The sequence below is a fragment of the Brachyistius frenatus genome, unplaced genomic scaffold (assembly GCF_029030835.1).
Source record: "Brachyistius frenatus isolate BFR_SWC_R1_liver_20210118 unplaced genomic scaffold, ASM2903083v1 Contig_43, whole genome shotgun sequence".
Classification (NCBI taxonomy): Eukaryota; Metazoa; Chordata; class Actinopteri; family Embiotocidae; genus Brachyistius; species Brachyistius frenatus.
The window spans coordinates 581,233-607,710 of record NW_027210642.1 but is presented as its reverse complement, the minus strand read 5'-3'; the positions used below and the strand labels follow the sequence as shown (position 1 = coordinate 607,710).

Genomic DNA, 26,478 nt, shown 5'->3' with positions numbered 1-26,478 from the left:
TCAAACAGGACATGTATCATCATCGTATGGTTCTGTTTTAGCGCTCTGTTTCATCTGTCTTCTGCCTTACTTCAGCTAAACGCTAATTTATCTGCAAAGATGCAAAAGTAATATTTATGACATTTTTGTGATTGATTGTATTTTTCATTGTTGTTTCACTGTGACTGAGCTAATAGAGAGAATAATGTCCTTTTTTTTTCTGTTTCATTAGTGCAATTGTTTACTGCCCAAAATCTTACTTAAATATTTCTAGTCATAATAGTGCAACAGTAATGATGCAAACCTACTGCAGTCTATGGTTTAGTTTAAGTTTGTTTCAGTGTTTAAGGATGTCTGTGAAGATTCTCAGCCCAGCTCATGGTAAACCTTTTTTGAGTTTGGTTTTGAGTTTTAGGTCGTTGATGACCGGGCGGGTCAACGATCCGAAACCCATTCTTACTTTGACTATTGTTGACCCGAACCAGGATGGGTCTCATGTGACCTTGACAACGCTCAAGCTTAGAGGAGATTAAAACATGGAGCTCTCGTCCAGTCTGTTAGAACTGAAGAAGCCTTGCAAATGAGATATGAAACATCTTCAAGGAACTCAGAAAAGTCCAGTTGGGATCCAGACGGACCATTTTTAAAACCCTGACTGTGTATATGATATTAAATATAATGGAATAAAGCACTGACTGGCCAGCTTTAATCTGGTACTATTTATATAATAATACAACCCAGGTTGACTGAAATATAATTATTAGGTGCAAGTGAGCTGGTATTTGTTGTTTTCATAAGTAGAACTATAATAATAAATAAATAAAAAAAACAGTGACAATAATAATAATAATAAATCAATCATTCAGTCATGCTGTTTAAGTGTGTTTAGGGCAGATATGGTTGCAGGAACCTTCAGTCTCACTTAACCAGCAGCAGTAGTCCAGTGGATGCCGTTTCCTCCAATAGATTTAAAGTGTGCGCTCTGGCCGACAATAGAGGGCCGAGGAGTGGGAGGATCAGCTCCGTAGCGATCCTTCTGGCTTTGTTACGCCCGGGAAGCCATTTTGGAAATCTGATGGTTGTGCACTGGCACAACAGTCCCTCGCTACAGGCAAACTTTTGTGTCTTTCTACTAGAAAATACCGAGTAGGATCTGTGGGCCCGCATAAATAAGGAACCTTTGGGGTTCCGCGCGTCGGGATGCTGACAGAAGTTTGCGCATCTTCCGTGATAATAATGTGTGGATCTTGTTCCTATGGATTACGCTCTTAAAGAATAATAACATACATGGACTCAAATCACGCGGGCAAGTTGGCATGCTATTATGAATAACATCCTCTATGTTATTGTAGCTCAAATGTTCTGTTGTGAATGTGTCTACGTTTTATTAGGATTTATTTTTGTTTTTGCTGAGCTCCTTTACCAACAACTGTTTTGACAGCGAACGCAACCTCAGGCCTTATTTTCTACGGCAATTTCTACAAATCTGCGACATTATCGTCCATCAAATGTGTCGTTAATGACTAATAGTGGCCTGTAAGTGCGTGTTTTCGCTGAGAAATGTTAAATGAACGTGTGCGGTGAGGTATGGGAATAGTGCGTCGTTGCTCAAGCCTGTAAGTCAGCGCTTCGGTGGGTGACGGCGTTGTCTAAATACATAGCGTCTAAATTTAGCAACGGGCAATGTGAGAATGTAACCGGATTTATAAGTCACAGGGCCGGACAATCTGCAGTTATAATTAAAGTAAATGCGTTGTTTTAAACGGCATCAGTCTGAGACGGTGCGTTCACAGTAGGTGGACGACAGCCGCAGGACTCAGCTGTTTGCCCAGTTCGTCGCAGGTGGTTTGCGTAAAGGAGGCAGCAAAACAGACGTGTTATGTGAGGTGAACCACAGCACTGTGGGAAAGATGTCCACTGTGTAGCATGTTACCTGTACGTGTGTTTTTGCGGGACGCCCTCGTGGTCTGTTATTGTTCAGCCTGTCTCTGGATGGATGAGCTCAGTGGTTGTAGCCCAGTTAATGCACTGTAGGGTCTGGTATTTAATTTTGGAGTCCCCAGTTCAGCGATTGCATCGTTATTCATTGCACCAGTTGACATGTTGAAAAAAATTAATCCAGGCTGAATTTAAGTAGTCCCCTTGGCTTTTGGGTATTTGTTACCCTTTATCCCCCTTTTTGGCTTGGAGACTTGGGTGCGGATTTAAAACATGATTAAGATTATGCTTCGAGATTTTGGTGGTGGATTTTAAAACCCATCTGTTTTTGGTGCTGCTCCGACTTTGCGTCACCTCTCGGTTTGATTAAATAGCTTAGGTCCCTCTTGCTCTTGATTATTTATTTTTTTGGATGGAGTGGCATGCAGCTTGGTTAATAGTTTTCTGTGGCCAGAAAGACCAATTTAGATGCACACAATATTACATTCATATGTAATGCAGAGTGGGGGTGAAACCATTATAAGAGGCAACTCAGTTTTTTTTATAGCCAACATTGGCCAACTACTTAAAGTGTATTCGGCAATATTGGCTGCCAGTGTACACTCAGTTGCCTCAACACAAAGTTGAGTGTACCATTCAATACAACAACACAGTTATAACTGTATATTCAACTGTTATTGGATGGCCATTTTGAAGGATGCAGTTCGCAGTGCTATTGGGTTGAATTGCATCATACTAGGAGGTGTTTCTTGCGCCAGTCACTATATATGTCTCTAAATCCTCTAAAATGACCATAAAGTTCAATTGACACCTCTCTAAAACATTTTAACCTTCACAAACTAAAACTTAATTGTAGGATTCTTGTATTGGACTACAAGTGTATTTGATAAACCAGGAGCTGTATTATGGTAACAGTGTTTACACAGCCTGTTCAAATAATGCAGGTTTCACTACGAGAGGCTCAGCCCTTAGGCTGGTTGCTTCCCGCCCATTGCCTGAAAGTCAGCCCCACCCCTTGCTGTTTTAATGGGTTTCATAATACCCAGCTTACTCAAGCAGTCACTGTAGGAGAAACTGTCTTGGTGAAGAGTCTGCTTGACACAAAGGGAAAGAAGATTGCTCCGTCCTGTCTCTGCCAGCCTTTTCTATCGGTTCCCGCCAGGTTTTCGGACCGGAGGAGAAGAGACAAGTCATTCATTAGAGCGTCACTGGTGTCCGTAGCCTTCGTCAACAACCAGCCTGAGCCAACATGCAGGAAGAGGTCAGCCAGCTCTCGACCACAGGCAGAATCACAGTAGCATTGTTGTGTTCCTGAGGAAAAGGAATGTCTAACAGCTCTCATTAGGGCCTGCCTGCGCTGGGCTTTCTGACATGGTTGTTCAGCAAAGCACTAACTGGTGGTTGTGTTTTCTTGGAGAGCAGCCCAGTGAATAGTGCTAGAATTGATTGGGGAGGAGGCGGAGAATTTGCTGGTACTGCAATATTTTCAATGTGTAGATGCAACGCTGAATCTTTTCTTTAAAAGTGGTTAAACTGTGGCAGGCTTGAGCTCACTGGCAGAGCTAATTTGTGCGCAAGAGACAGGCTGAACAAGGCAGTGCATGTGTTTTTTGCGAGTGTGTGTGTTTGTGTAGAAGTTAGTTTGTTCTTGTTATTTTCCTCTGCCATGTCACCTTTTGGCTAAAAGAGTCCTATCCCTTGCATCCTAACTCTTGCAGTCTAAACAAAGAAGAATGACCATGGATTTTTCCCAGCTGCACACGTATACACCACCACAGTGTGCTCCAGAGAACACCGGCTATACTTACTCTCTCAGGTGAGACCTCAGTGCTGTGCTGCGGTACTCCGGCTGCAGCATCAAGCAATCAGTCCTATGGCATTTCAGTTACACCACGCATGTCATTTGTGGCTCCAGGTGGCATGAATGGAGCAAACTTGTCCTTGAGATGCTGCTGCTGTTGCATTTTAATCAGCTTTAAGACTTTGTACGTGCAGTGTCAACCAGCTACTCCAAATTCCATTTGATCTTGTTTTAGTTTCCTTTTAAAAGTTTGTTATTGCGTGATGTCAACTTTAATACTAGTATAATAACTGTTGTGAGTTTCCTCATGTCATTTTGAAAGTGTAATATAATGAAATGTTTCTAGACTTTCATATTATCCCAGAGGTTGTTTTTACATTCTTCACTGTGTGTGCTGATTTAAGCCTTTAGGAGCAATGAGCTCACTGTATATCATTTATAGAATGCAACTTGCTTTAATGGTCGAGCCCTGTGTCTCTCAGCTGATTCAGATTATTAGCTTTTAATTTAAAAAGGCAATAGGCTGCAAACAAAAATACAGCGCAAGATGTTTTAAGTATTTGCTTTTTGTTAGATTGCTGTTTTTTAGCTTGGAGAAGTTTTGTAAAACAGTTAGTGCCTTCTCTAAAAATACCCTGTGGTTGTGGTTTGATGAGTCAGCCTCATGATTCAGTTGGGCTGTGTTTTTTGTATGCTTTAGTGGGGAATTGGAAAGGCCTCGCTCAGGGTAAAACAGCATGTAACTATACATACTTTTACTATAATGTAGAATCAAGGTGGCTTCGCTAACCTTAACTTGTTGATCCTTTAAGAGAAGTCAGAATTGGTGTTGGACTTAGTTTTGGGAATGTACGCCATACCTGTAACACTTGTCTGTCCCTCATCCAGCTTATGCCGCAGGCATCTTTGACACTTCTTTAAGAAGGTATGTGAATGTGGAGGAATGTTCTTGTCTTTATTGCTGTCACTGTTGATGAACAAGACAGAGAAAGGTATTTGGGTGTGAAAATGAAATCCTACCTCGCCCTTTGCTTTGCTCACTGTCTGACTTAAGGGAAAGGAAGCGTGATTGCATAACTATTATGTGAGAGTATGGAAGTGTTTCGTAAAACATCGAGCCGCCCTCTCATTATAGGTTTACCAATGTGTCTTGCAGAACACATTGTGAAAAGTGGAGTCAGCACACCTGCAACACTAACGCAACTGAACAAACTCAGACTGTTGTCTCTCTCGGCAATTATATGTCACATTATGTGACAGTTCTGTACTGTTAACAGTGTCAGTTTCTTTCTGTAGTTGGTGTGTGGGCAGCAAAATAACTTCAACTTGTCATTGTTTCAGGTCAGCTTTGTGGCACACGGTGCATTCCAGCAATGTAAAATCCGGTAACTCGTAGCAAGTCTTCTGAGTCACCCTGTGAACTGTGGCAGAGTAAGATGAATGTGCAATGAGCTAGTTTGACACCCCACTGGAATCTGTCAGGTAGACTGTTAGGCTGGAACAAGCTAATCGTATTCCTTTGAATGCAGTCAGCTGAGGAGCTATTAATGAACCTCACAGTCACAACCATGGCCCTGATCCCAGGATTAGACTAATAGTTTCTGCTTCTTGACCAGCTAGTAGAGAGATCTGTTGTTTTTATTAGCCTGTGTCCACTGCAGCCGAGAGGCTGCTAATCCTCAGCTCCCCCTGAGAAGCAAACGTAATGAAATGTTGCATCTCTTTGTATTTGCCTGCATTCTAAATACATCGTAGGACAGCTTGGCAGTAGATGTTGTATTTGCTACTTGTTCAAAGCTGCAGCTTAGTGTGTTCAGACTTGGTATGCAGGAGTACAAGAGAGCAGTGCAGACAGGCAGGGTCAGGTGACAGAAACCGTTGGTCCATCTGTTGTCAAAACTCAAAAGAGCAGCGACAAGTTTTGTGCCATTGAATAGTCCAAGAGAAAGAGGAAGAGGAGGCCTGCCTTCATGTTCTGTTTGCATCCATGATCAGCTCTGAGAAGCCCCCCTCAAACCAGAGGGTGGCCATGACAACACGCAGGGTTTTCTTTACTGTTGTAACACTTTTTCAGAGCACCTAAGCTTTTGTAGCTCCGCCATAAACTTAGTTTTACCAGTGTTTGATGATGATTTTTTTACGGCAGACAGTACATTTTTATGAGTATCGTAACGATGATAATCCAAAATTATGGGAAAATGCATAGTTTTTAGTTAAATATTTACCCACTACTCCTCACCATAGCACCTCCAGAGGCCTTGGAAAAAAACCCTGACAACATGGCCCACCAGCCTTGTGTTGATTTAATGAGTGTTGTTACAGCAAGAGGAACACTTTAATGAATAGATTCATAACCTAACAAGGTTTAATTTAGAAAATTGAGAGTTTTCTGTGCTTTCCCACTTCCTTACAGCTGCGTTGAATCTACTCTTTACCAAATTAATGCTTCTTTGATTTTATAAAAGTGTGACATTTTTGTAGCTTCTGAATTTATCTCCTGGAAATAGTATAATTCATAGGAGAAGATACAATCATTTTTGTTCTCAGTGAAACTATTCAGATAAAACTCCACTTTAGTGGAAATAAAGCTCAAATCTGTCATGGAAGATGATGGAAAGAGGTGTCGAAATTGATGGAAATACGATAATTTGAATTAATGGGTAGTAATATCATCATTCCTTTTGAAATATCACACATTCACAGATGCAAGCTCTCACCTTCATTTGACTGAAGTGGTCTATGATTGAGAGATGTAAGGCATTGATAAATTCTTGTAGTTTACAGCTCTGCTGGAAAGCGGAACAGTCGTACTCTGTGGCTGCACCACCTCCAGAAAAACAGGCTGACTGCGCCCGTGTAGTCACTGGGAGTGTGTGTGTGTGTGTGTGTGTGTGTGTGTGTGTGTGTGTGTGTGTGTGTGTGTGTGTGTGTGTGTGTGTGTGTGTGTGTGTGTGTGTGTGTGTGTGTGTGTGTGTGTGTTGCGCATTGACTCACACAGGCCCTTCATATTTGATGATTGTGGAAGTGGGTCAGTGGGGCTGGAGCCTCTGGTTGGAGTGTCTTTTTTTTTTTTTTCCCCCACAAGTGATAGATGCAGTGTGACAATAGTCAGCAGCAGTATTGATTGAGTTCTCTGATACCGTATATGGCTATCTATGAAGAATAGGCACCGATGAGTAATGTTAAAGATACATAAATTGTAAGATAATAAAAGTAGAAAACCTACACATTCAGCCTCCCATCCATACAAAGATTTATTTAAATGCAAAAAGGTTGTTTCCCCCCCCCCAAGCCTATCACTCATTAACTTGATGTTCATTTAAGATTATTAGCTGAGTGAGCATATAAAATACAGTAGTTGATTGCAGATTTGTACCCGTGAGTCATGCTCTGCAAGACGAGGTTCAGAGATGCAACCAAAGCAAGCTCGAGCTGAGTGCCCTGAGATCCAGCTGGACAGTTGTTGTTCATTCTGCCGTCACAGTTGTTTTGACATGTGGTCCAAGTGTGTTTCGGCACCTGCACCGCTGGTCAAGCACCAAGCAAATGACAGCAGCTGGATTCTGGAGAGTTGGCCTACGGCAAAGTTATTTCTTGTGAGCATATGTTTAGGTATTTCACATGCCGGAAACATTTCTGTTTTTGTCTGAGCCTGTGTGAGCATGTGTTCAGTCTGTCTTTGGACGTGGTACATGTCCAGCCTATGTTACTGATCGCAGTCTCTCTGGACCCTGGGAGCTGTTTAAAGTAGTCTCCATAGCAACCACAGCAACATGAAACGGCACACTATAGTGCTATAGTGTGTAGAGCGAAGTACACCACAGAGAAAGTGGGGCAGAAGGGAAGTGCTGTCTGTGGGAGTAAAAATGACGGTGGGCTGGAGCAATCTTAAACGCAGTGCCAAGTCCTACCCACCCAGAGATAGTTGGATGGAAATTTGAAGACTCTGCTTGGGCCCAGCCCCCCCAGATCCTGGTCTCTGGTAAATATAGTCCTCAGCATTGTGAGGGGAAAAAAAATCTCCACTGTTTAAACAGTTTAGAGAAACTGGAAGTCAGATTGTTGTACGTTTGTGCTGTGATTTGGCATTTTTGCCAGAGGTCCAATAATGTCGGTTGGAGGAGATTTAGATAAATTGTTGGGAATGGATAATCAAATATTCAGTATGCTTGAGCCAAATTGCAGCAAGTCTCAAAAATGATTTGTTATTGGAACAGATCTAACCCAAGAAGATTTAGATACATGGCTGTCGCCTCAAATTTTCTTGGGCTTGCAATAATCCCAAATAATGCATTCTGTGCTGTCTTTGTAAAAAAAAAAAAAAAAAAAGAGAACAAAACATTATTTATTTGTTGTGAACTCATTACAATAGATTTGCATCCCAGAACTTCAGCTTAGGTTATATTGTGATCACTTTGTGTATTTAACAGAAATTAATCTCATGTCCTTTTCATTTTGACCGTTTTATTTACCAGTGGAAGTCAAGCAAACAGAAAAAAAATAAAATGCAAAAAATGTATTCAATTCATTCAGGACACACATTTAGGTTTTTACCATATATTGCAGCAACATGCATTTTAGTTTAGCGGCGTGACTCTGTGATACGACACATTATCCTTGAGAACACAAACCCACCCTTACAGTGCCTGAGATACACAACATTTAATGAGCAGGATATTAAAATATTCAAAATTCACATCAAACTAAATGCTTATACTGGGTGAGACTGCGGAGGTGGAGGGAGAGAAATTTCTGAAAACAGGTAGCAGTGTAGCAGCAGAGTTGCTGAGCTCAGCTTTGCTGTATGCAGACTGGGCTGCCGAATGAAAGAGAAACATCATGAAAGTAAATGATGTTTTGCTTCAAATACATATTTTGCATATTCTCTCTAGCAGGCCAAACAGATATTTCTTGGAGTCCAAATGTTTTCTCAATCTTTTCAAACGCAAACCACATCTGCTGTGTAGATGACAAACAACAAGCTGTTTGTCCTTGCTTGTAAACTTGCTGTTCACGTGATGTCTCCTCGTGTGTATTCTGTATGCTTTGTGATGGGATAAAAAAAAAAAAAAAATGTTTGCCTGCACTATAAAAAGCAGGCAGTGTGTGGGCGGGTGGCAGGTCCCTTTAGTGGTAGGAAGCCAAACGTGGCACTGGAGGTGTAAACTCACCAGAAGAGATGTCACTGGAGCTTATTTGTCTCTCGTGTATCTCTCCGGATGAATCTGAAGGAAATGATGACGAGCTGGTTTATGCCTCAGTTACCTGGTGGCTTCTGTGAACTCCTCACCGCTATAATCAGGTTTCTTGATGTCTCCGAGGTACGTAATCTTGATGAGCCAGTAAAGAGCAGACATTGGAGAGATGGCCTTTTCACCCCGTGGGCCGATACTTTCTCAATGATGCAAAGGCATTCATCATGTTGCATTTACACCTGGATGAATGGCGTAGATCCAGTAAGTCCATCTGGAAGCTGTCTGAAAGCTCTGATCACTTTCCAGTTGTGCCTGCACACATCAAATTTACGTAAAAATCTTCTTAAACCAAACATAGATCACGTTCTGAATAAAACGGGGTATAAATAGGGTTAACTTGAATACTTGTTTGCAGAGGTGCTCAGAATATCACAGATCCCAACCTCAAATTGCTTGTTTTGACTGATCAGCTATTTTGTTTTGAAGTCTATCTCGATCTTTTTTAAGGTCTTGTCATGTATCCTGATAGTGTTGTATCACCTGTTGTCCCGTGATTACCACCAGCAATAAACTGCATGTTCATTGCTTGTTGCTCAGCATTATAATGTAACCAGAAAGCAGCCCAGAAGCTGGTGGGATGTAGGATCCTATCGGATCAGATTCTATGTGTAGTTGTGCGTTATAATAAAGTTTGGCTGTGCCCACTGAGTGTGGGAAGACAATCAAAGCTCCGGTGTTACGTAAGGTGAGCTTCCAGGAAGCTGAATGTCAGGATGGAAGTGTCCTCTCTCTCTATACTGTATGTCTGTCTCTTCATCTGTGTCTTCTTCGCTCTCTTCTGAAAGCTCTGTGTCCATCTTTATTTATATCACAGATGTGGGCCGTGGGAGCCGCCTGGGAGAGAGCGGCACGCAGAGCAATTTGGATCCCCAGAACAAGTGAAAAGACTTTGCAAACTAATTGAAGGTTGTTTGGAGCTTCTGTTGAGATCTTGAAGGAGGAGTTGTTACCAGCACTGCAGGGAGATACACGCTCTGTTTAGTAAAATCCAAATGGGATTGGTGGCGGTGTTGTTCAAATGAAAAGCCATGTGATTTGCCCACGAGCTGCCAGGTAGAGCAGAAGGTTGCACTAATGTTTGTACTTTGCTGCGGGCTACACAGACAGTACATTGTTTGTCTAACACACATCCAGCCCTGCTCTTCCCTGTAATCATTATGAATCATGGATCTGGTGTGATAAGCTAAACTGTGTTTTTATGCAAAAGAAGACGTGTATCTTTGAGCAAAGTTTTTTTTAATTTTTATAGTTCAGTACGTAACCTGGAAACGAGCGTGGTGCTCTTACTGCAGACCGCACTCACTGGATGAACTGCTGTGTGGCTCATTTTGCCCACTCGAATGCATACATAGAGTTTGAAACTCCGAACAGATTTGAAAAAACAAACCTGGTGTTGCCCCGCAGCTATTTTCCAATATTTGAATCAAATTTGAATAAGACAAGCAGTGACACAGTGATATGGAAAAGGTGTGTTTAGGTGCATACTTTTAACTCGCTCTTACTGCTTAAACTGTGTCCACCGGAGTCCTCATGGTCTCTATTGTTGTGGTCATTTTCAACTACAGGCAAATGGGCAAATTAATATTGTATACATGTTGATATGTTAATATTGTACATGGATAAGAATTTGATGTTTATCTGTCAATAAAATAGCACCATTTATGTTACTTGCTCCTGCAGGCAGCAGTGCTGTTCACTGCCTTCTGAAACGATTTATATTGGTGGTTTCATCTGGTACCACTGCAGATGATATCTGCATTCCTTCTGGTTGAAAAGAAAATGTCTTTTCAGGGACTGAATGTTCGCTTGTACTTTTTTCTTTTTTTTTTACCCTAGGCGAGTGTTCTGTCACACATACATATACTTGAAACAGTTGCACAGCTTTGTTTGGTTATGTGGTTTTAAATCAATGTATCCATATCTCTGACTCTTTCCTTGATTTTTTTTTTTTTTTTTTTTTTTTTTTTTTTTTTTTCCCAGCCCCAATTTTTGGGCAACTCCTAGGTATTAGTTTGGTGTGCATACGTTGTGATATTCTACTGGTGTTGAAACAAGTGGAAGTTGGGGCTTTTGCTTCTTTTTTTAAAAATGGCAGATATGTGCAGTAAATGGCCACGTGTCCTAAACAACTTTTACGTGTATTTATATTCACGCTCCTTGGCAAATGCTTAGAGAAGCTGGTTCATTTTGGAACAACAGCGTACAGAGGGGAAAGGTACTGCCTTGGTCATGTGTCCAGAGAAGAGCCAGTTGGATCAGGAGGCAGAGCGAGGAGGACGAAAGCGCATAATAGGCTCTTGCCGGGAGCGTGTAATCCTCAGGGTTTTGAGTCAGAGGGAGGGCCGCAGAGCAACCTGTATAATACATGTGCATGCTGAAATGCATGCAAATGTATGAGTTCATTTGCTTGTGAAAATCATGTGTTGTGTGCAAGACTTTGCAAACACTGTACAACGGCCTCTGACTGGAAGTGCGTTCTTGCGCCTCAAAGCAGCCAGCTCTTGTTCAAACAGTGAAGGTGGGTAACAGGAAGTTTATTCTCTGTCTGCAGTGACGGGCTGAATGCAAATGTCCAAAGTCCGGACTTGCAAACAGATCTTTGGGGGGACTATTGACAGTCCCTGTAATGTAAGTTAGTGTATAAGTGAAAACAAATAAATATCTAAAAAAGAAAATTATTTTTATGTTACTTGTATAATTATACTTGCTTTTCTATCATTTAGAAAGAGGACACAGGTATTGTATTATTTCACTGCTTGTCTGGTTCCACCAGCTGAGAGGCATTGTTGCAACAGTATGTTTTCTAATGGTTCCAGTGAGTGGCAGCTGCTGCTCTGTTGCCTGTTAGTCATTTCTGAATGTTGGCCTTGTCTCCGAGTGCCTTCTCTGCCAGGTGGGTGTGGCCCTGTGAGTCAGAGTAAAGCATGTTTCCACTTACGGTTGGCTTTGGATTGCTTTTTTTTCAGCCTTCTTGCATACTTTGGGGGTGTTTACTTGGTTTATTTTTTTAAATTTCATTTTCAGGGACACAGTGTGCTTATCCTTTTGTCCTATCTGTCTCCCTTGTGAGTGAGTCACTTCCTGTCAAGAACACTGACAACAGCTCCACAGCTCTATAAACAGGCTGTGTTAACTTTCGTTTGACAAAAAAAAAGCCAAACACATCAGGAAGTGCGGGATATCACCTTTCAGTATAGATATGTAGTTTAAGTCACTCAGAGCCTGTTTGTTGTCTCCAAATGAATTTCTATGCAGCAGATATTGTTAATGGCAATGCCGTGCCTTGTAATGAACTTTTAAACAAGTCCTCCTTTCATTGAACTTTTTTTTTTTTTTTCTTCCTCCAACTTTCTCACTCTTTCTGTTCTTGCTGCATTCCTCCGTGCCGTCTCTCTCAGCTCCAGCTACTCCACGGCAGCATTAGAGTTTGAGAAGGAGCACCAGATTGCTCCCGTGTACGAGTCGCCCAGGATGTCACGACGGAGCCTGCGTCTACAGACCGGTGCCGGTAACTATGGCAACGAAAGCCTGGCTGATTACTCCCAGAACCACAGCAGCAACTACACCAGCACCACAAAAGAGACACGGTGAGACTAGCAATGGACACTTCTCTCCCTGACTCTGATGTGTTGCCTTATCGAATAGCAACAGTATCAACATTTTCATCTATTTATTTCCGTGCATACATCTATAAGTTTTCCCAGTACCCACTTGTATGGTATTTGTAAGTTGTGAAGCACCTGTTGGCGTATTACAGTAACTTCCCAATTGACCATTAAAACCGCAGTCATGCGAAGTTTTTCAGAGCTCACTGTGACATTAGATTAAGCCTAGATGTTTTGTTGGTTTAGTTTAATTCCTACATAATGTACAAATAAGTTGATTCAGTCATCCAGTTACTTTGAAATAACTGGCAAAAAAAACAACATTCAGGAGTGAGCCACAGTAACAATTAATAAAGCAATTAAACTGAAAGAGAAGCATGTAGGTTAACTCTGGGTTCCCACTGGTCATGGGAATTCTGAAATATCAGGGATTTATAAAAACTCTTTTCCAAGCATGGGAAGTCAGGAGATTTCATAATTTGTTTGGCCAATTCACGGAATATCATTGAATTTAGTTTTTTGCATGTTTAAATTTTAGTTGCCATTTATCAAAATGTAATCATTTCCATTATTTTTCTGCATACAATATTATTTGACTTGTTTCATGAGTGGATTTATTCCCTTCCCACTCATCAACAATTACTTTAGTGAAGCTGTGCGTTTTCCTGTAGGTGCTAGCGAAGGCAAACGTGCCAAGAAAATACAAATTTCAAGAGCTTTGGCTCCAAAAGGATGACTTCACAGATTGGGTAAATTAGACAACAGAAAAGCCAAAAGTCTGTAAAACTACCATTGATCTATTAAAATATGAGAGAGGAAGCCTTTTGATGCAGCACCAACATTAAGAAGCATGCTGTCCACATATAGCCGATAGGAGACTCAACTTTGACCCGGGTGCCAATCACAGCTCAGTTGCAGCTCAGTGGAGGTGCATCTTTAGGCGAGGGCAGCCCTTGGAATGTTTTTTTTTTTTTTCCCATTTAAAAATAAATATTTTGTTTCGCTTGTTGTTTAAGTAGCTAAAAAAAAAAAAAAAAAAAGTTTTGTACTGAAAACGGCAGTGAACTAATAAATAAAGATCACAAATGGCTGGGAATAAAATAATGTCAGTGGATTTTGTCTGATTAGCACAAAGGCAGACTGTGATCCTGGTTAATATACGTCACCGAAATTCAGTTTTAGTCAGTGAAAGTCAAGGAATTTTACATTTGATTTGGAGTGGGAACCTTGTTTACTGTATGGCATACGTTTTGAGATTGTTAAAACAATTTATTATCTAAGTGATAACCATCTGTGTAGTTTTTGTTATAATTTTGTTGTGTTTGGACATAATATTCCTGCTGAATCCAACATGTCCGGAACTTCTTGAAGTTTGTTGAATGTTTCTGGGCACACAACCACTCAGAAGCACCATCTGGACGAGTGAGTCAGTAGATAGTTGTAGGATAGACTAAAGTCGTATTCACAGCTACTGTAAAAGTGCTATTAGGAGAAGTGTGAATATATGTGGGTTAAGTGTAGTGAGTGTATTTTGTAAGCATTGGACACACTACCCTGTGCCACTGCATTTGCTGTATCGGGACACATCTTGAATACTTTTTTTTTAGTGCTTTCAACATGCCTTTCCTAGTCATACACAATCTAAAACTCACAGCTCTATCTGTTCCTATCTGTGCTTTCCCAGGACGCTACGGAGCAGAAAACAGCAGTCCACTACAGGCTCCCTGACTTTATCATTGAGCCAAGCCGCCACACCGAGGAAAAACCTCACCTTCTCAGCCACAAGTACCCCGATCAACAACAGCAGCGACCTTCAGGAAAGCAACGCGGCGTCTGATGCCTCTCAGCTCACCTCCATCCTGGACCGGTCCTGTCTGAAACAACACACCGTCACAACCACCACCAGAACTGTGGATGGACAGTGGGGTCAGTTCAAAAAATAATAATTCCAGATTCCGTCACAAAAGAAGCATTATGTTTTTGTAAAATATTGAGGTTATTTGATCATTTTAATTCCACCATTCAGGAAATATATGGTGAAGATGGTGAATATTTTTAACATGTTAAGAATGATTAAAGAGATACTTTCATTTGGTCTTATGGCTCTAATTCCACCGCATTTCAGAGCAAACTGTTTTATTTTTTACTTTATTTATTTTTCTACTATATATATTATTATACTTTAATTGTTTTGCAGCTGTGGTTTATTAATTAATTTGCAAATGAAGATTTCAATGACTTAATAATAAGTAGCATGTGAATACAGTGCTTTGTTAAACATTAAATTAAACCACCCTAAATAGTGCAAATGGAATAAAATAAACTCTACTGGCTTGCATGTTAATGTATTGACAATAATCCGTAACAACACCCACTGCTGCTGCTTATTAGTGAGTGCTGTTACAGCACATTCATATTTCAAGGTTATTTTTCCAGTAACACTAATCTAGGTTAGGTTAGGTTAGGTAGTTACTTTATTAATCCCCGAGGGGAATTTTTTTTTCGCTACAGCAGCATACAGGAAGCAATAGATAATAATAGAATAATAGAAAGCAATAAAATAGCAGTAAAAATATAAAATGCACAGTATATACAGTACAGTATATATCTATATATATATTATATACAAACAACCAAGAACACAGACAACAGTGTTATTGTTGTGTGATGGATTTTGCCAGAGGTGAGTTATTGTACAGTCTTATTGCAGCGGGCAGGAATGATCTCCTGTATTTGTCCTTGTGACACGTGTACTCTTAAGTGTGATTTTAAATGCAAGACTTCTACTAGTATTTTATTAACTTTTAATGTGTGTGTTATTGCTAGTCATGCTCAAGTGTTCCCACCCTGCAGGTATTTACTTTTGCAATGTGTTACTCTGACAAAGTATTCCATCCAACTGAAGCAACAACACATGTAATTAGTGATGCTATTGTGTAAATACGTTATGAAGTTAACCATTCCCCTTTGTCTTTCTTAATGAATGTCTCTAAATGCTGTGCGTCCTCAGGGCAGCGTTCCGCCCACAGCTCGTCAAGCGTCAACGGCGATGCCAATGCATCAAAGTCCCACACCTCGCTCGCAAATGGCTACATCTGCAAAGACTGCTCTTTACACTCTCAGAAGATGGACTCCCTCATCACACGGTCTTCCTCGTCATGGTCATCATCTCATGCTGCAGAAGCCTCCACCGACGCCCTCTCTTCCCCCTCTTCACCTTTCACCAGGTTATACACCAGAGACAGGAGTCGGAGGAACAAGACGGGTGAGAAACACTTGTGTCTAGACTCGTGTTTTTTTCTCTCACATTTTTCCTTCTAAATGTTGAAATTATTGGAGCTGGAAGGTTAAAGGTCATTGTGTCCATGTCTTTAAGTTGTGATAATAGGAGTATAATTGGTAGTGTTGTCTCTCTCCAGGGTTCCTGGTGTCAATGTCTAAAACGTGTCTGCGCTACGGCAAACAAGCTCTGGCCCCCATAGTGTCCTTAGTCACCCTGGTCTTCAACAGTGTGGCCTGGCTGGGTTCAAGGGCCAAGAGCCAATCAGGAAAAGGTATACAACAAGAGACTTTCTTTGGTCTTCATCCTTTACCCATCACTCTCTCTTTTTCTTCTCCTGTTTTTTGTCTTGGCAATTTCCTGAGCTACTCAGCTCCAAGTGATCTTGAAAGAAATACTGACTTCAAGAGTCCTGAGAGATTTATGCAGCTAATTTGAAACCGCCTCTCTCTCTTTATTTCTGTCTGAGCAGCCTTCTCATCATCACTCTCGCAGTCTCTTGGTATTTCACATGTAACTTTATTATCTTTTCCCCTTATTGGACTTCCCATAGCTCCCTGTTGTTTTTCCTCTCGGTGTATGTTTGGGGAATTCTTCTATCATCAACTTCACCTCCTTCTCGTCAATATTTATTTGTAGCATTTTGTCTCTAGCCATGACACGGTGTGCATTTTGACTAACAGTGAGCATATGGACTGGTGTGTCACCAGGTGTCCTTGCATCATTTTCGGGTTCAGTGAGACATGCGGCGTCCTCCGGGTTATCCCAACTGTGGCTGTTTAAGCAGACCATTCTTCACAGGATGATGGGCTCCAGGGCCGATGGCTATGAAGGACAAGGTACCTGCTGTTACTACAAAGGGGCAAAGGGTCACAGCTCCTGACGTCTGCTGCTGCTCTTCTGTTGATGAACTTTCCTCTACAGTCTCTCTCCTTCCTGAGCTCTTACTTTCTTGTTTAGGGAGAAAGAACCATCATATTTGGATAAATATGTAAACTCTCTTTTGAAGTGGGATATGACTTTTGAAGAATCTCGTCCATCACATCTGCTTCTCTCTCAATCTATCCAGCCTGCACTTTCACAACTTTGCATTTTATTTCTGAAAGAGGAAGAGAGAAAAAAACAAAATTAAAAGCCCAACTACCATTGCCTGGCTTCACATGATGAGCTGCATTTTTGCTGCGAGTCTTTTAGTGGTTCTTTTCGTTGAGGATATGGCCACTTAAACGACAACTCAAGCAGACCTAACAAGACTCCTTGACTCGTACCTCTTGATTACTCATCATTTATTTCAAGCTCCTCAGATATGGTCTGCAATCAGTAAACATTTAGTTTTTGGTAAGCATGCACCCATCATTGGACTGCAGCTTTACTTTGTGCAAGGTCAGTTTTATTTCTCGTATACTGCTGATTTCAAGCTGGCTCTCTTCACAGCCGCAGAAGAATTTGATCAACCCTGAAGCCTGGCTTTCACCACCGTTTTTTTTATTTTTTGTTATTCTTGTTTCTAGGAGTTGTCACTGTGCACTCTCTTCACTGTTTTCACTTCCCTCTATTCTCATTTTCCTCATGAAGTTATAGAGCTCCGCAGCTGTCACATTAGTGACATGTGCCTTTTCTCATCTTCCGTCGTGCACCTTCGTCAAAATCTTCTCACGCAACACGTCTTTGTCATGCAAATAAATGTGTTGTATGTATGTTGCAGCTCACTCGAGTTTCTGTGGCAGCATGAATGTGAAGGATCTGGTGACTGAAGATACGTCACATCTTAATCTCAATGGTTCCCTGTGTAAGCCTGCACACACAAACCACATACACATGTTCTCCTTCTTTTTTTCTTTTTTTTTTTAATCTCTACCCTTGTTTTCTTATGTGTAGCCATGATTGACAGAGTTAATTATATGCGTGACCTGTGTCAGACCCAGCGGGCAGAGGTTGTGTGAACTGCTTTAAGTAGTCAGCAGGCTGTTGACCGTCTTGACCTGCAGAAGCTTCTCTTTCACTTTAGTTTGTAAACCAAACCTATTTCAAGAGTCCAGTTTAACACGAAAGCTCCAAACATGACATGAGTGACCGTCGTTCCAGATATCAGCTTCTTGTTTTTAGTCTCGTTGGGATTTTTATTTTGCATTTACACAAACAGGATAAAGAATTGAAACAGATGTGACACGAAAGGTCAAGTAGTCTTACAATGGAGAATTCAAATTCAGGAATAAATTAAATTGAACAAACTATAAATAAAGTAAGTTAAATACTAATGAATAATGGAAAATGACAGAAAAACAGAGTGAAGTAGCTCTGACAATATGCAGCTTGATCAAGGCCAATAACATAACTGAATATTGAGGCCTGTAATTGAACAATTAAGTGCACAGTAAAAGTGTTTGTCAATCATGAAACACAGCTCGGGAAGACAACATGGCTGAAGTTTTTTCATCAAGCTTTGTGTGGTATGGCTTCACATACATGGCAGAGTTTACAGTATGCATGCTAGTGGCCTACAATTTTTTTCATAATATACATATAATTTGATTGCTTCTCTTTAATTTGTTCTGCCTATATAATTTGCAAAATTCTGTTTTCTTTTTTTTTATTGTGATATGTATGAGTTTATTCACGCATCTTTTCTTTTTGGGCATTCTGCTTGCCTGCTATTCATGATTTTGGCATACGCAGGTGATGACTGTAAAGGGAAGCAGTACTCTGAGACACACACCGTCCTCCTCACACAGTCCTCCAGGCCTCAACGCCTGGTGGGGGCACTGTGGAGCGTCCTAGTTTATGCAGGTTAACCAACGCTTCTCTTTATGTTGATGACACCTTATAAATATACTGTTACATGCATGTTCAGGTCTCATACGTTTACAGCACAACCTGCTTGTAGCTGTGGACCATTTACGCTGTAATTAATCAATTTAAACCTCCCGCTTTTTCACCCTGTCTTCCAGGTCACTGCCTCCTTCTGCCAGGTTACTGTGTTGCGAGAGCAGGCAAAGCTTTAGGATCAGGGGCTGGGACAGCAGCACAGAGGCTACTCTCAATGTTCTGGATGCTCCTGGTAGCTCCAGGTTGGTTTTACTTTTCTTTTCAGCTCCGTAGAAATGTGCATTTTCTGGTTCGTTGTTGTTCTCATTCTCTGCACGTGTTTTTTTTTTAATTTTTTTTTATATATTTCTTCTATCTGCCCAGTGAAGGCAGGCAGGGGACTTCTGTGGTTTCTTGCAAGAGGATGGTACCAGCTGGTGGCTCTTATGTCTCTCCTCAACGTTTTCTTTCTGACAAGGTAAGAGCCCTCCTTCTGTTAACTTCTGTCTGAAACTTGCAATGCATAGAAGAAATAATTTTAACATGTAAATGGTTTTCAAAATACTAAAACGGTCACATTTTATATTTTTGTATGAACAAAGTGTGAAATTACAAAAAACTGAACTTAATGTAACCATGGAAATGTGGTCACTTATGAACCTGAAGAGAAATATTAACCAAGCTTTATGGCGCTTTGCAGTGACTTTGAACTCATTGTTTAGCTGCCCAACATACAAGTTTATTGTTCAGGTTTATTCCATCCACTCTCATAGCATTGGTTCAACCGGCATTAAGCAGCTAAAGAGCCAGGCATTTAAGTTGGTAAAGGACAAAATCAGATTTAGAAGGGACTAATAATTGGACTTGTATTTTTTTAAGTTACCAGAAACATGACATTAAATGAATGCTATGTTGCTCTGTAACTGCTTGTGTTTGCATAACGCCCCCAAGAGGCCACAATCGTTTCTTATTTAAGATGTAGTGACAGCACTGAATTAACAACATTCATAAATATATTGCATACATATTTTTGATTTTGTAGTTATTGTAAAAGCAGATCTTCAGAGCTGTGAAAGCAATCATGATTGGATTTTTTTTTTTTTTTAAATTTTACCTCGAGTTTTGAAATCGTACAATTTTGACATCTAATTCAATATCTTGAGCTGAGCGTATTATGTGATGCCCGTTTTATCCTGAGCAGGTTTAACAGTTTTGATTCAATAAGGTCCTTTTCTTTTTGAACTGATAACATACACTGTTGTCAGCTGTGTATTTATCTGATAAGTGTGTCATTCTGTGTTTCAGATGCCTTCCCAAACTCTGGAAGCTGCTGCTGTTCCTTTTGCCCCTCTTGCTCCTCCTTGGTAAGTTGATAAGAACTTGCAGTACTCCCTTAATTTACCACAGATATAACCCATTCACTGGGCACATAGAGAGAAAAATTAGTGTGTAGTGAAGCAGTAGATGGTATAACCAGCACACCTCCCCTGAGTGTGCTCCAAATCCAGTACCTGATTCATATCAGCCTTTTCAGGTCTTTTCTGTGGTTCAGTCCTGCTCATAATTGCACTTATTGATTCTTTGTTTATTTGCTGAAATACTCCACAATATACATACTTATCCCTTGCATCTGATTTGATTTTCCTTGTTTATTCCAGTTTTATGATTAGATGGAAGAAAACGGTTAAATCTAACATGCCATGTTTTTACAGCTGTAGCTTTATAGTAAATACAAATATTTTCAATATCTTGTGTGTTGCTTTATACACTTTGCCTACACTTTTGACTATTTTGTATCTGTGATGTTGAATGATCTAGAAATGGAAATACATTTCCAATGTTTGGAGTTTAACATCCCCGTCAAGAGTTTGTTTGAGTGACCAACCAGCAGATGAGTAAGCTTTTAACCGCACTTTCTTATCGTCTTTATGCAGCTTTATGGTTGTGGGGTCCGTCCACTGCTGCCCTGCTTGCCTACCTCCCAGCCATAAACCTAACCGAGTGGCGTCCTGTGTCTCCCCTTACGCTGTTGTCCAACTTGGTGCCAGTTCCTGCTTCTGTCCCTGCACCAGAGACTCCACTGGAACAGACCCCAGCCACCCCAGTCTCACAGGCACCGGTAAGAGAGAAAACGGAAGCTGCACTAAAGCATCGTTAGAGAGCACTGAGTGATGTGTTGGTGTATAAACCTTATTACACGATGTATATCTTGCAGTTTGACCATGTATGGTGAAATCAAGGGATGACTGTTACCACAAAATGTTAACTTTCTTTCTGTATCATTTCCACCCTTTTTCCTTCATTGCCCTCCTCAGCCAATCCTTCCCCCTGTGTCAGTCTCTAGTGTGGACTTGGAGCGTCTTCAACGTGTCGAGCGCCAACTAGCCCTATTATGGGAGCAAGTCCAGCAGGGTGGCCAGAAGCAGGAGCAGCGTCACGGGGACATTTTGGGTCTCTACAGCACCCTGAGGGAGCAGGTCCACACTCAGACCGACAGGGAGAGCCTGGGACTGTGGGTGTCCTCCCTGCTGGAGCAGAGACTTGGGGTGCTGCGAGGAGAGCTGGAGCAGGAAAACACTCACAGGGCACAGGTAGGTGGATGAGGATAAACACATGTTGTTCTGGAAAGTTAAAGTGTTGAGTTACAAGAGTGACATTTTGCTTAGAAAATTTACATGTAGTTTTACTTGTTTGCAGAGTGCTGAGCAGCAGAAACGGCACCAAGAGAATCAGGCAGCACAGCTGGCTGATTTAGAAATGCTGCTCAACGCTCTGGCTGCCAAGACTGAGGTATGTGCAACCCATTCACTGCTTTTCCACTGAGAAAATACCCTGAAAACATGCCTATAGAATGCATGGAGATGTGTGGCAAGGTAGCTTATTAACCTTTATTTCTCATCAGTTATTTTGATATGTGTTACAGGACAAGCTGATGTCACATTAAATGTCCGTGTTACCTGTCTAATTGCCATTTATTTCCCAATCATAAGAAACGGACAAAGTGTGATCACAAAGGAAAACGTAGTAGATAAAACATCATAGAAAGCAAGTAAATGATTAAAAACCACAAAAAGTTGAAAAGAAAGAGATAAACGGTTAACACGAACCGACACGGTACAGTTTTACTGACCAAAAAAAGGGACATGTAAAAAAACTGTAGAGACAATGGTATGAAAGGAAAAACAATATCCTGACAAGCTCGGACAGGCAAGACAAACATGTGAGGACAGACACGACTAGAGATAAAAGCAGATCTGGTTTAAAAGTTTTAAGTCTGTATACAAAGGAACAGTGGTGCTGTGTCAAATATCTCATAAAAGTATGTTGTTTATCGGTCAATAGGGGTTTTGTAAATTGCCTTTTCGTTTCTGCCTTCAGTAACACTTCTCCGTGTATGTGTTGTAGGAGGTGCAGCAGAAGCAGCTGAAGTATCAGCATGAGAAGGAGGAAAAAGAGAAAGAGGTTGTCACTTCTGCAGCAGACACAGCTCCTGTCAGGTACAAAAACCAAGAGAAATGAAGAGACTGTCAAATCTACATGATGACTGAATTTTCTCTCTTTTTTATGTATCATTCACATTTTGTGAGCAAGTTCTTAAAGATTATGGAAAGTCACATGCAGTTTTGTGTCTTTGGCTCAGGGTGGGTGTGAAGCAGGAGGAACATGATGCTCTGCTAGCAGAAGTGCAGAGACTCGAGGTCGAGCTGAGTAAAATCAGACAGGACCTGCAGGGCGTCGTGGGATGCAAGGGCAAGTGTGAGCAGCTGGACACACTGCAGGAGACGGTAAGTAACACAACATTTTTTTTTGGGGGGGGGCTTTATAGTTATATCACTTTTACATTCCCATACTGTAATGCTCTTTCATGAATTATTAATTATCCTGACAGGCATTCTATAATATTTCCCTCCGTTGTATTTCTGCGTTTTCCTTTCCCAGATTTCAGTCCAGGTGTCCTCCCAGTTGCGTAAAGAGTTGCAGGCTCTGTTCTTTGGCAGCGGTGGATCAGGGAAGCAGCAGGGAGAGGTTCCAGAGTCTTTGATTTACTGGCTTTCCCAACGCTACGTGAGCACATCAGACCTGCAGGCATCACTGGCCTCACTGGAGCAGAGCATCCTGAGGAACATATCCCTGCAGCTGGAGCTCAACCATGCCCAGACTCTCGTTGAGGCAGAGTCCCAAGCCAAGACCATGGTTCATACCATAACCGGGACTGTCCAGCACGCTTCTGCTGCCGAGGGACTCACAGAAGAGGTAATAATTGTACACTTTCACTTACTGTGGATTTCCATCTTAATCACATTATCTAAACTCGGCTCCTGAAGTGTTGGTTTGCCATGTTTTGAGAGTCTTATTTAATCTTCATCTTTTGTGCTGTGTCTACACCCCAGCAAGTGAAGCTGATCGTCCAGAATGCTCTGAGGCTCTACTCCCAGGATCGAACCGGCCTGGTGGACTATGCCCTGGAGTCTGGAGGTAAGAAAGGAAGCCCATCCATCTCGGGTCAAAACATAACCCTATGGTGGATAGAAAGGATTAGCAAACTAACTGTTCCATAGCTCAGTGCTGTGCTCTAATTTACATATCTTATGTAATGAGGGCACTAGCAGGCTGGATGACAAAATGGTATTAATGGCAAAAGCTCAGACTCAATTGTCAAGTGTGTTAGTGAGCAGTCTATTGACCTACATCATTAAAATCCCAGTGGGGATGACCATCGGAACATTCTGGTAATTTAGTAGTAAAGATGTCTAATCGTAACACCTCAGTCTGATTCTGTCTCGCTGTCAGTAAAAGCAGTCAAACAAGTATTGTGTTTACATTATAGCTAGTATAAGAAGGACTGCAGAATTGAGAGTGGCCATGGCCTTGTTGGGTTATACTACTGCTATACTGTTTTGTTCTAGATACATTTGAAAGGTTGTGTAACATCAGCTATGAAGTTATGATAAGCTCTTAACTTTCACTAGGTTTGAAATTGTCAAGTATATTATTATATTAATCATTGTGAATTTTTTTTCCATAATTCCTGTTTCTGTGTTTGTGTTCAGGTGGCAGCATCCTCAGCACCCGCTGCTCTGAGACATACGAGACCAAGACGGCCCTCATGAGTCTGTTTGGCCTGCCGCTCTGGTACTTCTCCCAGTCTCCACGTGTTGTCATCCAGGTGAGTCTCACCATGACATGTTCAGGGTAGAAATACTTTTCTGACGAGGGAAAGATGTAATGTCTTTTCATTCAACAATTGTAATTGGATAAATATAACCAATCTGTAGAAAGCATCTTAAAGTGTTGGCTGCTTTATCAAAAGTAATACATTTCTCATCCCCTCCATCAGCCTGATGTGTATCCAGGTAACTGCTGGGCGTTTAAAGGATCTCAGGGCTATCTGGTGATCCGGCTGTCCCTGAGGATCCTTCCCACATCCTTCTGTGTGGAGCACATCCCCAAAGCTCTGTCCCCAACTGGAAACATCACCAGCGCCCCACGCAACTTCACCGTCTATGTAAGAAATATAAAGCGGACCTGAAGCCATACAATGAGACACTTGTTAATCCAATACAAGCATCAGTGACTAATGGCTGGTTTTACTGATGTTTTTTTTATTTGTTCAGGGTCTTGATGATGAGTATCAAGAAGAAGGAAAGCTGCTGGGGAACTACACATACCAGGACAATGGGGAGTCACTGCAGGCCTTCCCCGTTATGGTAACTTAAGAGACTCTTCCATCACCAATAGAAATCACTTTGGTGTCTGCCAGCATTTGCTGAATATCCCCCCTCTTTTCCCTTTCAGGAACAGAACGACAAGGCCTTCCAGATCATCGAGGTGCGGGTGCTGTCTAACTGGGGTCACCCAGAATACACCTGCATGTACCGCTTCAGAGTCCACGGAGAACCTCGCCCTCAGTGAACCAACCGCCACCGCTAAACGCTGGTATTCATCATGTCACCCATCTGTACATAGCTCTTGCCAACTTGTTTAAAAACGAAGGGGACTCTGCAGAACTGAGGACGTTTTTGTATGAAAGACACGAAGACACAGAAGTTGTGGATTGTTAAAGGAATGTGCCCAGACTGAATCATGAACACATGTTTTTGTATTATTGAAAGGATAACAGGAAAGTCTGCCTCGAGGAACGCTAAAGAGAAATGGATCCACGGAAGAAGAAGCTGAAAGTCCCAGACCCCTTTTCATCAAAGGCCTCTTGCACTGAATCAGCCCATGAGGGCACCAGGCTCACATGAGCGGACAGATACACTTTCCCCTTCTATAGGAAGGTGGACACTCGGAATGCGGGGGTTACAGACTCATCTCTGCCATTTCTTCACACACTGTATCTCAGTCTGATATGTTTTTTGTTCTTTATCGTATATATTTAACTGTTTGGGTTTTATTTTTTTTACTTTTCCCATTAGAGTCTACAATTTTTTTTAGGATCAAGACCACTGCATCTTTGCCTGAGATGCTGTCCCGGCATGTCACTCCCTTTTTATTTTTTTCCTGTCAAGTCTCTGCAAAGGCTTCAACTGAACTGTTTGGGCAGTCTGAAGGTCGGCCCCTCCCCAGGGGTGCACACAGGACATGTTATGTTCACTACATTGTAGGCTTGGCTTCATACTTTCACACAGCCATAACTAAGACTTTTGTTTTGTAACTGAACATGCTGCCTATGGACAAGCTCTGAATGTTTTCTCAAGTGGAGGCCGGATGCAACGTTCCTTTAACTACACAAAAAAAACACTATAAAACCACTGACCTGAGCTCTATGTGACTCAAGTATTAGGAGGCTCTTCACGATGTACATTAGACAAAATACGTGTCTGATTATGAATTGACTCATGGATTAATACTCGCATGTCACCATACTCTTAACTTTTATATGCATCCTGGATTTACAAGAGAGTGTGTGCTCTCTGAACGTTTGAGTCCTGTGCCTGGATCTCAAATTATCACTCAATGTTGAAAGCTGAATAATATAACTACTCTTGTAGACAAACGTTTGCTTTTCCTGACCAGATTCTCTTATCTCCCTCTAGCGCAGTTAAATGTCCTCCTCACACAGACTCCCACTATTCTCAAACCCTGAAGGAATGTAATCTGTATATTTCATTGATAGCTGGTCCTTCATGATATCTACTTTTATCAGTGTTGCTTTATAAAAAAAAAAAAAAAATCATCCTGTCATTATTATTATTGTATTGCTATTATTTCTACTGTTGCTCATCGTGTTTTGTTTTGGGGGGGTTGTTGATGATATCAGAGGATGTACTGCAACAACTTGATAGACATGTTTGGCACAGGTTTTCATAATTTGTTTAAAAATGGGGGTGTGTGTAGTCCATTTTGGTTGCAAAAAGTCTAAAATGTTATGTGTAAAAATGTTTTGTTCACAATCTTATTTATTAACAAGTCAATTAGTGGCTACAAGATACGAGTTACTGCGATGTATATTTTGTCAAAAGCTGTTCAGTGCATTTTGGAACCATCTTGGGACTTTTTTTTTAAGATAAATGGCTATTTTTGTTCAGTCATGAGATGACTTAACTGCTTTGGAATATATTCCAATAAAGACTTTAATTTTGAAGAAATTTTCTGAATAACAATCATGGCTAAATACTAAGATTACTAGAGTTAACTTTAGATGTTGCTCTCTTGTTATTATGTTATCATATCTTAACTAAAAGATGAGACACAAGGATCCCTTATAACACTAGTCTTTCTTTTAAAATACCATTTTTACATTATTTCAAAAAATACACATTTTCACATTAAATTCGGGTGGTTGCTACTATAGTCAGATGACCCTCAATT

General features: G+C 41.1%; 1 protein-coding gene across 10 annotated transcripts; it reads left to right on the top strand.

Annotated features, from left to right (window-relative positions):
* Positions 1–1,033: 1,033 nt before the first annotated feature.
* Positions 1,034–26,287, top strand: sun1b (Sad1 and UNC84 domain containing 1b). 10 transcript variants are annotated; one of them, XM_069702789.1, is made up of 23 exons: positions 1,034–1,285; positions 3,636–3,733; positions 12,372–12,560; positions 14,263–14,504; positions 15,589–15,843; positions 15,998–16,132; positions 16,569–16,697; positions 17,564–17,647; positions 18,535–18,645; positions 18,807–18,926; positions 19,048–19,141; positions 19,969–20,027; positions 20,598–20,782; positions 20,979–21,254; positions 21,361–21,453; positions 22,069–22,160; positions 22,304–22,448; positions 22,603–22,917; positions 23,055–23,139; positions 23,715–23,830; positions 24,002–24,169; positions 24,279–24,371; positions 24,460–26,287. In XM_069702789.1, exons 2-23 carry the CDS (start codon positions 3,651–3,653, stop codon positions 24,574–24,576), a joined length of 3,186 nt encoding a protein of 1,061 aa, XP_069558890.1. In that variant the 5' UTR covers positions 1,034–1,285; positions 3,636–3,650; the 3' UTR covers positions 24,577–26,287. The 10 variants fall into 10 exon arrangements, with proteins under 10 accessions (XP_069558890.1, XP_069558884.1, XP_069558885.1 ...); XM_069702787.1 differs by lacking the exon at positions 1,034–1,285 and adding an exon at positions 3,078–3,178; XM_069702790.1 differs by lacking the exon at positions 1,034–1,285 and adding an exon at positions 3,271–3,389.
* Positions 26,288–26,478: the final 191 nt, after the last annotated feature.

Excerpts from the sequence above, each read along its gene's own strand:
- sun1b (XM_069702783.1), top strand. The coding sequence starts at position 2,856 with ATGCAGGTTTCACTACGAGAGGCTCAGCCCTTAGGCTGGTTGCTTCCC. Across the intron at positions 15,844-15,997 it reads GAGTCGGAGGAACAAGACGG|GGTTCCTGGTGTCAATGTCT; the intron begins GTGAGAAACACT and ends GTCTCTCTCCAG. Across the intron at positions 24,170-24,278 it reads CACGCAACTTCACCGTCTAT|GGTCTTGATGATGAGTATCA; the intron begins GTAAGAAATATA and ends TTATTTGTTCAG.